The sequence below is a fragment of the Rissa tridactyla genome, chromosome 2, assembly GCF_028500815.1.
Source record: "Rissa tridactyla isolate bRisTri1 chromosome 2, bRisTri1.patW.cur.20221130, whole genome shotgun sequence".
Lineage (NCBI taxonomy): Eukaryota > Metazoa > Chordata > Aves > Charadriiformes > Laridae > Rissa > Rissa tridactyla.
The window spans coordinates 32,120,767-32,134,055 of record NC_071467.1 but is presented as its reverse complement, the minus strand read 5'-3'; the positions used below and the strand labels follow the sequence as shown (position 1 = coordinate 32,134,055).

Genomic DNA, 13,289 nt, shown 5'->3' with positions numbered 1-13,289 from the left:
AAGAAAGAATATTCTTCAAAAGAGCATTCTGTACTGTGGGTCGTGCGTGAATGCAGATAACCACCTCCCTCAAGCTGGACACAAGTAGTAGAGCACTTGCTCCAGCACTTGCTGACAGCACATGGGCTACGGTGGTGACTCCCTTCACAGCAGGTTGGCTCTCCTGGATCCCATTCTGAAACCTCCTCCTGTAGGATGGATTACATACAGGCTGAATATCATGTGCTTAACAGCTCTTAAATCTGTCACTAGGTGACACATCCAAAGTACTGCCACTTTGGTATTACTGGAAACTGAGCCAACATCTTCCAACAGCCACGCAAGTGTGCCTAGGTACGTATCCATCCCTCTTGCAAAATCTAAGAGCAAAATTCTCGAGCACTCAGAAAATGAGATTCACAATTTCACACTCCCAATTACAGTGGAAATAGTGACACAGAGGAAACCCCAATGCCTTCGTTCTACAACCGTGTGAGCAGTCCTAATCAATGCACTTAGTCGCGGGAATAATTGCAAGTCTCCTGAGAAAACCTGTAATGCTTCAAGGGCTCAGCTAGGTACAATGCTATCTGCATTTTGCTCTTAACTGTGTAACAAGATTTTTTATCAGGCTTGCAATTTATAAAAAAAATCAAACCAAAACACTTCTGTAATTTTCTGCTTAAGACTGGTTTCCTCTTACTGGGATCCAATTCTGAGCAATTTTATTCCAGGTCTTACCTGGCTGGCTCAAGCATGAACCCTCCACGTAAGCTGGAGCAGATCATGTTGTATGATCTCACTCAAGACTGTACAGTATGATGAAGAAATCTCTCAATTTCAAAAGTTATTTTCAAAAGAATACAATTTTCAAGCCAAGTATTGATAATTTAGGAATGTCCTCACAATCAGAATACAAACAAATAAAACCCAATAATAAAATGCAAGAGACAAACAAACATCGAACACTGAAGTAGGCATTTTCATGATACCACGGGAAATTTCAGACTAAACTATCTCTGTAACCAAGGGCAAGACAATTTTTTTTTTCTTTCAGTAAGCCTGAATTTGTATAGCTTTCTAAATGTGTTACTTCTGCCATGTAAAACAACATACCACTGTTCATTATTCTACGTGATTTACAGTTCCTCCTTCTTCTCTTTTTGGTTCTTAGGAAATCCCAAATCCTGTTTCATAATGTACAATAAAATGGTTATAAAATTATACCGACGTTATCATTTCAGAGAGGTAATAAGATCCCAGTGCTATCAAAGTCAGTTTTAAAAGAGTGCACATTTTGCAGTGATGTACAAACACACACTACTTGTTTCCGTAATTTAGCCCTTTGTAAGTATTGCACCTTGTTAATAAGGCTACTGTCTATTTTCTTTTAACACTAAAAATCACATATAGACAACATCACTTGTGGCTTAAAAGCACAGTATTCTGGAAAGTTTTCAGGTAAACTTATTTATTTCCTTGCATACTCAGAGCTCGTATGCCTCCAGTTGCCTGGAGGAGTGTCGAGTGTACAAGGCATACAGACAGAACTATATAAATTTATATAATGCGACCTGCTTGTCATGCTTTTTTTTCTTCTGATGTGCTCAAATAAGTTCCTTTGCGCTTGATGGCAAATGGACACCTTTTACCAACCGAAGCAATGCTTTCACATGCTGAAATGTACAGTTCAACTTGTCGTCCTTCTCACTTTCCCTTTGCAATGCAAAAAATAATTAAAAAAAAAAAGGATTTTCTAAATCTGCCTGGTCTTCTAAATACAAGATAAATTGCATAAAATCAGAAGAAGACAGATTGTCTTACAAAGTGCATATTTCAAACAAAGCCGTAAGAGTGTCTGCTCTTGCCAAGGCCTGATTTCAGAGGAGCATAAAAATCCATGCCTAACTTTAGAAACATGGATAGTTTCAGCAACAAACTCTGCAAGTGAAGTTAAAACACCTATTTGAGTGCTCTGATGAGTCCAAGCCTACATTTTGTTGTGGAATACCAGTGGTTCTACCTCTGTGCAGCCAGACCTGCGAATTTATAGATCATGTGCACCTCTCCACTGAAGGATGTGGTGGCATCACTGTACGAATTAATTACTACAGTTAAATGCTGATACTAAAACTTCTGATGCCAGGTGCTATTTACATTTTTAGGTCCTAATATTGAAGATTGTGATTTTTATTCACTACAGTATAAATATTTGGGAATTTGCAGAATGGAGTCCCCGGACATAGGAAAAATTATTATGGACCAAGAATAATTTCTTTGCATACGAAAAAAAAAAGAAAAATTTGAGAATTTGCATATGTATTTCTTCATAATACTACTTAACATGGTTCAATAAAACCTTGGGTTTACTGAAGCTGATACCTTTGCAGATATGAAAAAAAAAGTGGTGGGATGTTTTCTTTTAATTTCATGTAGACTTTGCACTTTGCAAAGTGGAGTACTCAACACCTCCAGAATATCACGCTAACGTATTATTTTTTTGCTTGCTAGAGTAATTTGTTAAGGAAACAATCCAATTAGAGACAAAGTATGCTTCTACCAAGCAATTATATGAACAAGAAGCCTTTATATTTACAGTAGATCCTGAAAAGATTTATACAAATGTATGGATTTATATTGTAATTAGTTTACGGTTCAAGCTCATTTTATGTATTTTTTAATCATCTACCATCTTTTTTTTCTATTTGGAACTTTATAAGCTATAGCATTAAGTTCGACCATATTCACTAATTAGTGCTTTGTTTTAATGACATACTGCTCTTTAAATTTTGCCCAGAATAGAAAAAAAAATAATCCCTTTCTTAGACATCTTCCGTTCAAATAAACCTGCATCCTGCCTTTACAGCCCTCTTACATTCCCTGAGGAAATTTGTATTAACTATCTTTTTTTTTTTCTGTCTTCCCGAGGCAGTTTTTTACAGACATTTTGGTACTTTTTGTTTATCTGACCATTGCACATCATACACTAACTGCTGCAGGGTGTAACATACTAAGATAAGGACTCCAAAGTCAAACCTGATTTTTTTAAGAGGATTGGCAAATGGTAAACACTAACATTCAAACATTTTAAAATGTTCAAGTCCATCTTTAGCATTGAATTACATCAAGAATTTGGATTTAATCTCAAAAGCCTACCGCATTTAGTGTAATCTTGTGCATACGCCCAAGTAATAGGAAAGCTGAAACAGCATTTCTACTGCTAAATTAATTTCCCTCAAGGGTATATGAGAGATCTCACATTCAGATTCAAACACAGTAGGAAAAAAATTCTTGGTGTTAAGACGTATTAAAAAAAAGCAGAACACTGGCTTGTTACTAAATTTATCCATTCCCTTACATTCCATCAGCTAACTGGCCAAATGAATTGTTGCTGTGAGCATGAGCAAGCGCACGAGCAAACCATATTATATTTTGCTTGGTGCCATCAGAAACAGACCGACTTCTGTTTCCAGGGTTTTTCTGGATTGCTATTAAAAATGGTCTGGGTGAAGCACAAAGAACAGGATTAGTGTTTTTCATACTGAGGAGTAAACTCAAAAAAGTTGCAAGTGGAAGATACACATTTTTTTAATCTTGCATTTGGATAGCAGCAAGAGGGAGCACGGTCAATGCGAAAGCACTGTACGCAGTCTAAGACGGAAAACCCAGCTCAAGCGGGCACTATCCACTCTAGCTGCACATTGCCGCCTTTGCAATCTTGAAGCTTTTCAAGCTCCACACAGATGCAGACAAGGGGCCGCTTACGTCTGGCAGATACAGAATGTATTTAAACCCTCAGCTTGATTAATTTTTGCTCATGACTTACTTTCTAGCTATTTTGCTAAAGGTGCCATAAAACTCTCCTGAACTTAGAGCAGAACAAAATCTATGCTACGATGCTTTGCAACAGCCCACAGTTAATTTACCAGAAAAATCCTGACACTTAAATCCCATACTCCCTACAGGTCTCAGCTGCAGTGCTACCACCTTCCAGGAAGATTGAATAAAGTGTAAATATAAGACCAAGATGAGACTTTGCAAATGTTTCCTTACCAAAATATTTCTAAGAAAAGGCGCAGCACAACTTTCTCCAACAGATGACTGGAGTTTGAACCAAGAGACCTCACTGGCAACCTCTTCTGTCTCCGCACATGGCTAGCAAGCTTTCCTGTTTCTGAGATGGTGTTTCAACATATTTACAGGCAGGGGAAGAAAGAAACTGCTTTGTATTGCCACACTTCGAGCAATTGTCCTGAATTCTCAGGAGGGCCACTCTAGCTGGTCCCGGACCATGGCAAGAACTAGAAAACTATCCTGATGCACTAGATCAGAATGAAGGAAAAAATAAAGTCAGTGACAAGGACACCTGGGATGTTGCATGGAGCTGGAATCCGTTCTTCCATGCAGGTTCTACAAGAACTTCTGGCTAAAGCTTTGCCTCCTGTTGTGTTGCCTACCTAGTCGTTACCTTAAAAAATGAAGGGGAGAAAGAATGAACAAAGTGACACTGGTGAGAATAAATGGGTGCAAGGAATCTGTAGCTCATTAGAGAGCCAACCTTCATACCAACCTAATGATTTGGAAAAAGTAATTCAACAGACAGGCATTCTGCTAAGCTCAATCACACAAGCAGGGCTTACAGGTCTGGCTTAGACGACAATGGGTACCTGCTAGGTGACGACTGGTATTGGTTAAAAGTAAGTGTAAACCTGCAAATTGGAATGGCAGAGTATTTGCTCACTTTGCATCTTGTGTATCCGGTTACATTTGTGCAAGGCACTAGAGAATCAGGCACATTGTTTTGGGCGGAAAGCATTGTACAACTAAGATGGTCCGAGTTTCTCACATCCAATAGCTTCATACAGGAGCAGCTGGAGCACAGCCACATTTTAAAAATTGCCAATAAAGTTTCCCACTTCTAAAATTATCTCCTTTTCCAGATCTTTTGGGGGATGGGGAAGTGGGAAATAGCTTTGTTATAGCAAGAAAACTCCTGAAGAAAAATATTTGGGATCTATACAGTTTATCTCCACTCTGATGCTTATGCTGGCAATTTCTGTTACCAGCATCAATACTAGTAAGTGGTTAAACCCAATAAAATAGATCCTTCCATTTTTATATCTCGAGGGGAAGTTCTGGCTCTTGACACACATGAACCCACGTCCAAATCCCAGTAGCATATAGAGACCGCGTGATAGTTCAGGCCATTCTTTCTGACTTCACCAGGAGGTCAGAGACAATGACCTACCTCCCACAGAGACACCGAAAATAGGGGGAATGGCACGTTCGATGATGATAAATGACCAAAGCATTCAGGCCAGCTCTTCCTTGGGAAAACAAAGAAATCTGACTCTTTTGGAGAGGCTGGTGCAGAAGCCTGAGATGAATCGGACATTAGGAGGACAGCGATGCAGCTTAAAGCAACACTGAAGCAAGAGACTGAAAAGTGGAAGAGGTTATTCCAGATTCCGCTCGGTTCTGCCAGCACGGGAAAGGCTTTGCTGACATTTCTGTTCGTGCTGGGTGTGACCCGAGGCCGAAAGGGACCTCGGCGGGCGCCGAAATGCTCGTGCCACGTGAAGTATTTGGAGTCCAAAGCACAAAGCGACAAGTGAACGCTTCACGCAGGTCCAGCCGGCCGTGCCTTCTCGCTGTTGCTGGCCACGGACGAGACACGGTAACTCGGGGAGTGCCTGCTTTTGAATCAAAATGCCACAGCCGTAAGATGCAAAACTGATTTAATATAAACTGCTGATTAAAGTTGTGTAAAAAATACTGGTAATTTAGCTTTGTCCTGGCAGGATTTATCAGCTGTCTTCTGTCCTCTGTTTTGTTAACACCAACTTTCTAGCCCATTTTGATGATTTGTGGCTTTTTGTGCCGCTACGAAATCCGTATCAAATTTTTACCAGAGGGCAATCTGGTCTGGCAACAAAACCATTCTTCTGTGCAGAAGTTTATAAAGAATAATCTTATTACAATAATTCGTAAAGTGCCCTCAGGAAAGGTGCTCACAATGCCATGACATTATAGAAACAATATACAATCTGATACATAATTTTCAAAAAAATCCTCCAAAGCAAATAGGGAAAATATAAAAGGAGGGAACAACAAATACGTAGGCAAATACTGTCAGACTAACAATAGGCAAATTAATTATGGAACGCTTTATAGTTAGTCCTGGAGTGCTTGTAAAAATGGAGGGGCAAATTGGCAGGAGTATCTTGGAGAAGTCCCAAATTTTCTAAGTTCTACCAAAGTAACTATACTGTCAGCAAGCTCAGTGTTCGAAGATGAAAGACTGTGAATTACTAGGAGGTATTTTACTACGGAAATTGAATAAAATACAACATCCAAAGAAAACCCACGACCCACATTTTACTAAGAGGAAAGACAATAAACCAGTGGCTATGTATATCCACTGACCTTTAGTGTCTTGTTTTACATTTATAAAGAAAACAGTCTTTCTCCTCCTCTCTCTGTTGATCCCAGATTTTTATATATATATAAAACTATATAATATAGTTTTTTATATATATAAAAAAATACTCATACACACACATGTGTATCTATATCTCAGGGTCTTACTAGATTTCAGAGTCTATTTTTCTTTTTTTTTTTTTTTAAATGACTTAGGAACGTAATTGGGCAAAAAATAATCAAGTAATTGCGTGCATGCAAGCATGTCTTGCTACTTGTGCATGTAAATTACACAATTTGTAAACAACTGCAGAAATAGCATGCTCAAATTAGGCACCTGATTGCCCAATTAACTTGTTCAAAGAAAATCAGATGATAACCTTCGGTAGCTCCTGTTACACATTTTACTCCTCAGTACCACTTTGCTGATTTCGTAGCGTATATTCTAAACATCTGCATTGTTATTTTGTGCTTTTACATGGGCATAAGCAGCGATGCACGCTTAATAAAGCTATCAAGTGAACTTTGGGCCAGATTCAGAAAGCTGTTTGGATACTTAGAATCCCTTATTGCAGTGAGAATGAGCTGGCTTACATAATTAAAAAAAAATAATTAATAAATCTGGTCTCATTTCAAATGGTATAAAAAAAAATAATCGAGGAATTTGTGGGCCTTCACGCCTCTATTAATAGGCGAAGTTTTGCTTCTGTCTTTGATTTTTTTTTAAGGTGTCTTGTTTTGTTTAACAGGCAAGTATTGTTTAATCATATACATTCATACCCTAATAAATCCTTACTTTATTTTTGCACTGAAATAATTGTTAATTAATGGTAATTCGATACAAGTTGAGCCAGAACACCAGCTTGCCGCATCCCGGTGTATAATTTCTAATGGACAGAGAAACTAAAGTACCCAAATCTATCCAAGTAGAGGAACTTGGCCATTTGCGTATCAAAATGAGCCAAGAAATGGACTTTTACCATAAATACGTTGCTCCTTTGCTGTTTTACTTCTTTTTCTGAGATGATGTTGTGGAAAGGGGGTATTTTCTTTTTCTCCACCAATTTTTTGCATCAAATGAATCTTAGTAACTTTAAGGGGGGGGGGGGGGAGGTGGGGAAAGCTGAGCAGACCATTATCTTAACAACACTCTCTCAAATAAGAGAAAAGGAAGCAAGAGCAGAACTGCTGGGCTGGATCGTGTCCCTGAATAGGTTTTACATATCATCCTGGTGGCTGCATTTACCAGTTCTTTATAGGCCTCCTGCAGCAACAGACGTGCTGGTCCAACTGCTCCCTCCTCCCTCGGAAACAGGGGAGCGGTAAGAAAAGCTACTGGAGCCCCATTATATTCTTACGGGTTTCAATCAAGCATCGCTGGATTTCTTCCCTCAACTTCTTGTTGCGACTGTATCGGCTGGTGACTTTCCGTTGCTGCTTTTCTTCCTCGAGAGGATCAAAATCCAATTTGGTACTTAAATTACTTTGTTCCACTCCACCGGTCTGTGCCTGGTTTAAAAACCTTCCAGGAGCGCTGCTTGTCCTTCTTGCAAACTCAGACTTTGCTTTTCTCCTATAAACAAACCAAAGAAAATCCCAACTCCTCCCCTGGCCCCCTTTCCAAAAATATAATATAATCATGATCATTTGTATCAGGAGAATTACTTTGCAGTCTCCAGTCTTAGTACAGCTTTTGTTGAGTAAACTGTAGCTTATACGACTCAGAAGTGTTTATTAGAAAGCTTTCAAAAAGAGATCTTCGTTTCAGGAAAGGAAAAATTGTTCAGTTTAGCAAATACAGACGTTCACAGCACAGAGACTGAAATGGTTAAAAATGATCCTACGGAGCAAGTAGCTCAGAGTTAGCAAAAAAATTAACTTTTTCCTTTCTTTTACAGGAAAACACTAATAGCTGCTCTGGTTTCCATACTTAATAAGACAGAATTTTGTTGTATGTTCTTGGTTTTGCTTTTTTTTTTTTTTTCTCTATTGCTCCACACAGGTTTTGATTAGTGCTTCTCCTTGGCTAGAAGTGCTTCACTTTGAAATACAAAGCTTTTTTTTAAAAAAAAAAACCAAACAAACACCCCAAAAAACCAACAAAAAAACCCTCCCAACACCACATCACTGGAGGGGAAGTGGGAAGTGATACAGTGCAGCTGCAGCAATCTGGGTCTGCTGTTGTCCTCCCCCATCCCCAAATCCTCTGCATAATTTCAATCCTTAGTCGATGAACCTTTGGCAGGCCTTCTTCCACCGGCAGGCAGTGCACCACATATCTCTGTTCTCCATCCCATAGACCTTCCGACACTTTTTCCCCTCCCCTCTAGGCTTCCTGTCAGAGAGAAAGGGAAGCAGGTTAACGAGACGCTTTCATAGCTTTGCTTCATCACCCTAAAATCAGGACAACAATCCCAATGGAGCGTAGCAGGCAGAGAACCCGCAGCGTTTCAAAGGGATTTGGGTTGTTTTTGAGTCAAGCGGGAGCTTACAAAGCAGAGACACACGGCCACGACCCCACAGCTCCAAGGGACCAGCCCATCTCCTCACCTGGCTTCTACAGCCTCTGCAGCAGCTGCTGAGCCCTCTCCTCTGCTCCAGGGCTGATCCCAGGAACATACAGCCCTGACTTCAGCCAGCGGCTAAACCCGGTCTAGATAAATGGTATTTTAGCCGCAGGAAGTGCCAAGCCGTAATGGACAGTCACAGCTATTCTACAGTGCAGTCCAGGTCACGTCAGGCAGAAAGTCCGGAAAGCATCCTGGGCTGCATCAAAAGAAGCGTGGCCAGCAGGTCGAGGGAGGTGATTCTGCCCCTCTGCTCTGCGCCGGTGAGACCCCACCTGGAGTACTGCGTCCAGCTCTAGAGTCTTCCGCACAGGAAGGACATGGACCTGTTGGAACAGGTCCAGAGGAGGGCCATGAGGATGATCCGAGGGCTGGAGCACCTCTCCTATGAGGACAGGCTGAGAGACTTGGGGTTGTTCAGCCTGGAGAAGAGAAGACTCTGGGGAGACCTTACAGCAGCCTTCCAGTACCTAAAGGGGGCCTATGGGAAAGCTGGGGAGGGACTCTTTATCAGGGAGTGTAGTGATAGGACGAGGGGTAACAGTTTCAAACTGAAAGAGGGGAAATTTAGATTAGATATCAGGAAGAAATCCTTTACTGTGAGGGTGGTGAGGCACTGGAACAGGTTGCGCAGGGAGGTTGTGGATGCCCCATCCCTGGAAGTGTTCAAGGCCAGGTTGGATGGGGCTTTGAGCAGCCTGGTCTAGTGGGAGGTGTCCCTGCCCATGGCAGGGGGGTTGGAACTAGGTGATCTTTAAGGTCTCTTCCAACCCAAACCATTCTGTGAATCTAAGTCCTCTTTGCTTGAGAGCTGTGGTACAAATATTTTGCATAGCTCTGAGCAGCAGACCTTGACTACCAGCAGGTAGCCGCTATGCAGAAGGGAAAAGCTACCGGCTCCGATGCTTTACCAGTCCTTCCTGCATGGCTTGCTCTGAGCTCACTGACTGCAAAACAACAAAAAGTGACTGAAATCAAGTTTTAACCCTTGCCCTTATCTGCAGCACGTTCATCCGTGCTCCTTCTCTGTCCTCCCCAAAGTCAGCAAGGAAAGGCAGTAGTGGCTTTTAAAGCTGTAATGATTGTCATGTTTTCCATCTTATAACAACACTTAAAAGTTCACAAGCTTAGAAAATGATCAAACTGTTAAAATGGAACTTTTTTTTAATTCAACACACAGCAAGCCAGCAAACCTGAGGAGCAATACTACAACAAGTAACCCAACGCTTGCTACAGCAGTGCCCTCTGTCCTGGCATCTTTAAATTAAATAACTGTCCAGACAGAATTGCTTAATATCCATATTAGATGCTGCATAGCACCCATGGGAATTGCCTGGTGATTCCTCTCTTGCGTACCTATGCATTTTTTTGATTACTGAACATTCATGAATGGGCACAATCCATGAATTGGGGAGATCCTAAGTTTGGTTTGTAGCATACGCAATGATCTGAGAGTCGTGAAGAAAATGAAAAGCGTGAAATCTTCCTTTTGTCTCATTTTAGGGTACAGTCGCCTTTACGACTGTGAGAAATAAGGAGTTTCTTTACTGTAAGAAATTTAACATCACACTTTGATTTTTTAACATAACTTTTAGAACACTTTTAAAGCAGGCAATCAGTTAGCTTTAATGGAAGTGAACGTAGCTTATGTCTAGGAAGACAAGGTATAAAAAGCTTTGTTTTGATCTAGTTTATTGTAAGATGCGGTTTCTTATAATTCAGCTGAAACCAAACAGCATACCGACTGGATGGGGATGAACACTCTCGACAGCCCAGCCTTTCAGGGGAAAAAAGCAAAGCCCCGTAATGAAGGTCAGGATGCTTCAGCTGGAGCAGGGAATTTGGGCAGCGTCGCTTTACGGGGCAATTTAGATCCGCAGCTGAACTCCAGACGTGCCTGGCGTAAGGCCGGCAGTTTTGCTTCACAGCCTGCCTTTGTCATTTCGCAACAGCTCACTTTTCCCCCGGACTTTACCTTTGATGGTAATGAAAAGCAAAATAGGTCCAGAGCCCTTACTCTGAAGCATTCTAGTAAGAAACAGCCTGACAACTGCAATCAGGGTTGGTGGAGTGTTTTTTTCTGTTCCTTTGGCCACTGACATCTTATTTACTAAATGCCCTCCGGGTCTGGAGGCTGCTGGCCTGTCAGCAGGAGCTAATGGTCCCATACCTCAAGCCAAATGCTACTCTAGGCGGTGATGAAAGAACTGTGTGGGACTGTTTCTGCTCTCCACTCCCTGCAGGACGATTATGAGTTGGTGAGACCTGTCAATACAGACAAAAAAGCTGCTTATGAAGAACATACACATACCAATGCAGTATAAACACTTTTCCCAGAAAATGCAGTTCATGACACACGGTGGAAAGGTTATTTTATCACATACAACACAAGTAAGTTGTAGGTCTATTTAGAAAGATGACCATTTGGCATTAGGTATGTTATATTAGTTCCATTACGTTTCCCTGTACTTCCAGTCATCCAGACACAGCCAACCAGAACACAGATCAGCATCATTTCAGGTTTTGGGAAACAGAGGAAATGCATTCATTCTTATTTAACAACGCTGAACAGCTCTTGCGAAAGCTTTCTCCAACTTAAACAGAGAAAACAACCGGAAAAATAAACTCCAGCCTGCGCTGAGATCAATACCAATAACCCCCGGTAAAATAAAGGGATTTCAAGTGTTGCTCCTGTCTGTGACACACCACTCTTTGCGGAGAGACAAAGAAGGGGCTTTGCTGCAGGACAGTTACGATGCGGCCCTCAAGGTTTTACTGGGAGCGCAGGGCGGCCCTTCTGATCAAGGCTGCTCACAAGATACACTGGATTATTGCCTTTATTCTGCACTGTAAACCTTCTCAGCAGGTGTCCTCCTTTGCAAACGTTCCCCAGTGACAGGTTTAGTTTGGTCTTCTGACTTTCCAAATAAGCCTCTTACATGAGCCTGGGGGTTGGCAACATTATTTGAGTAATCACATGGCATAAAGATTGGTCTTAAATAATTGCTAAACTATTTACTGCTAGGGTCTTATTTGGCTCCTGAGTAAGGGCCACAACTACTTTACATCTAAAACACCAGAAAAAAATTTACAAATACTCATTTTTTGTTATGTACAGAATGTAGCAAGCTTCATTTGGGCATCTGGTGCATGGAGTCACTGCCTCCTGCAGCCAGGGACCGCAGATATTGTCATCGTTCCCTGCATTGCTACGGCTTTTCACTCCTGCCCTTCTGAAGTCTCATAATGTCTGGCAGAATGGGAACTGAGCTGACTTGAAGAGAGTTACTGAATGTGCTTTGATTTTTGATATAAAGTCTATTTTATAGCTACTCCACAGTAGCAAAAAACTAACTAATACTGTAACGGAGTGCAGACACTCTTTCAACTTTTACTCTTGGCTGGTAACTACAGAAATTTCTGATTTAACTGCATGTGCAGCTCATGCTCTGATCAAGTTTGGCCCTTGTATGAAATATATCTCCAAAACTTGAAAGAAATTTCCTCTCTCTCTGCCTGCTTACCGTAAGTCATGATTTAAACACCCAGAGACTACCCTGGCTCCTTCTGTCCTATCACTCCATGATACTCAGGGCAGCTTGTTATCTACTACTTTTTTTCCCTATCCTTTAGCAACCACTTCCCTTGTTTTACCTACGAATGACTGAAACACTGAAGATAAAATGCAAAGCGCTAACGCTTTTCTCGCCTTTGGCATTTACCACACACTGCACGGTTTTCCAGTCACTACGGGCAACCAGCGATCTCCAGTCAATTCTGCCAGGGTTCTTACATGTTTTAAAAACCAGAAAGTTTTCATATCTACCACTACTAACTGATAACATATTCCTTAGTTATCACTGAACGGAAAAGTACTTTGATGGGCTCCTACGTTCTAAGCAATTACCCTGATTGCTTCCCAACACAGAACGGGCTTGAGCCGTAACTGCAGCATGCAGCCTGCGTCCCCGATCACCTTCTCAGGAGAGAGTCTCTGCACGATGGCGTCCACGACTGACAGACCAAGACAGCCAAACTGCACCGAGGCTGAGCTTTACTGTATTTTGATATGCTCTGCAGCAGGTCTAAGCAATACCGCTTGGCTGTAACTCCTTTGTAGGCGACACTATGAGCAGATTAAGAGGAGGGTGTGAGAAGGCAATCCTTGCCCTCGGAGGCTTTTCACGTTTGAAGTGTTGTCTAACGCAGAGAATTAATGTGCAACGATAGCGTTTGTTTGAAGGGAGGACCTGGTGTTTCCAGTTACATCTCCTGGGGGAAACCGCGGAGAAGATTTGTCATCTGTAAACATCAGATTATCAA

General features: G+C 41.4%; 1 protein-coding gene across 1 annotated transcript in view; it reads right to left on the bottom strand.

The window, feature by feature from the left end:
• Positions 1-8,355: 8,355 nt before the first annotated feature.
• The window catches only part of ZNF704 (zinc finger protein 704), a 99,760-nt gene continuing 94,826 nt past the window's right edge, over positions 8,356-13,289 (bottom strand). The window contains exons 8-9 of the mRNA XM_054193219.1: positions 11,137-11,231; positions 8,356-8,734 (exon numbers count right to left, since the gene is read on the bottom strand). Coding sequence (XP_054049194.1) covers positions 8,623-8,734; positions 11,137-11,231 — 207 coding nt within the window. The 3' untranslated portion in view covers positions 8,356-8,622. The remainder of the gene's footprint in view (positions 8,735-11,136; positions 11,232-13,289) is intronic.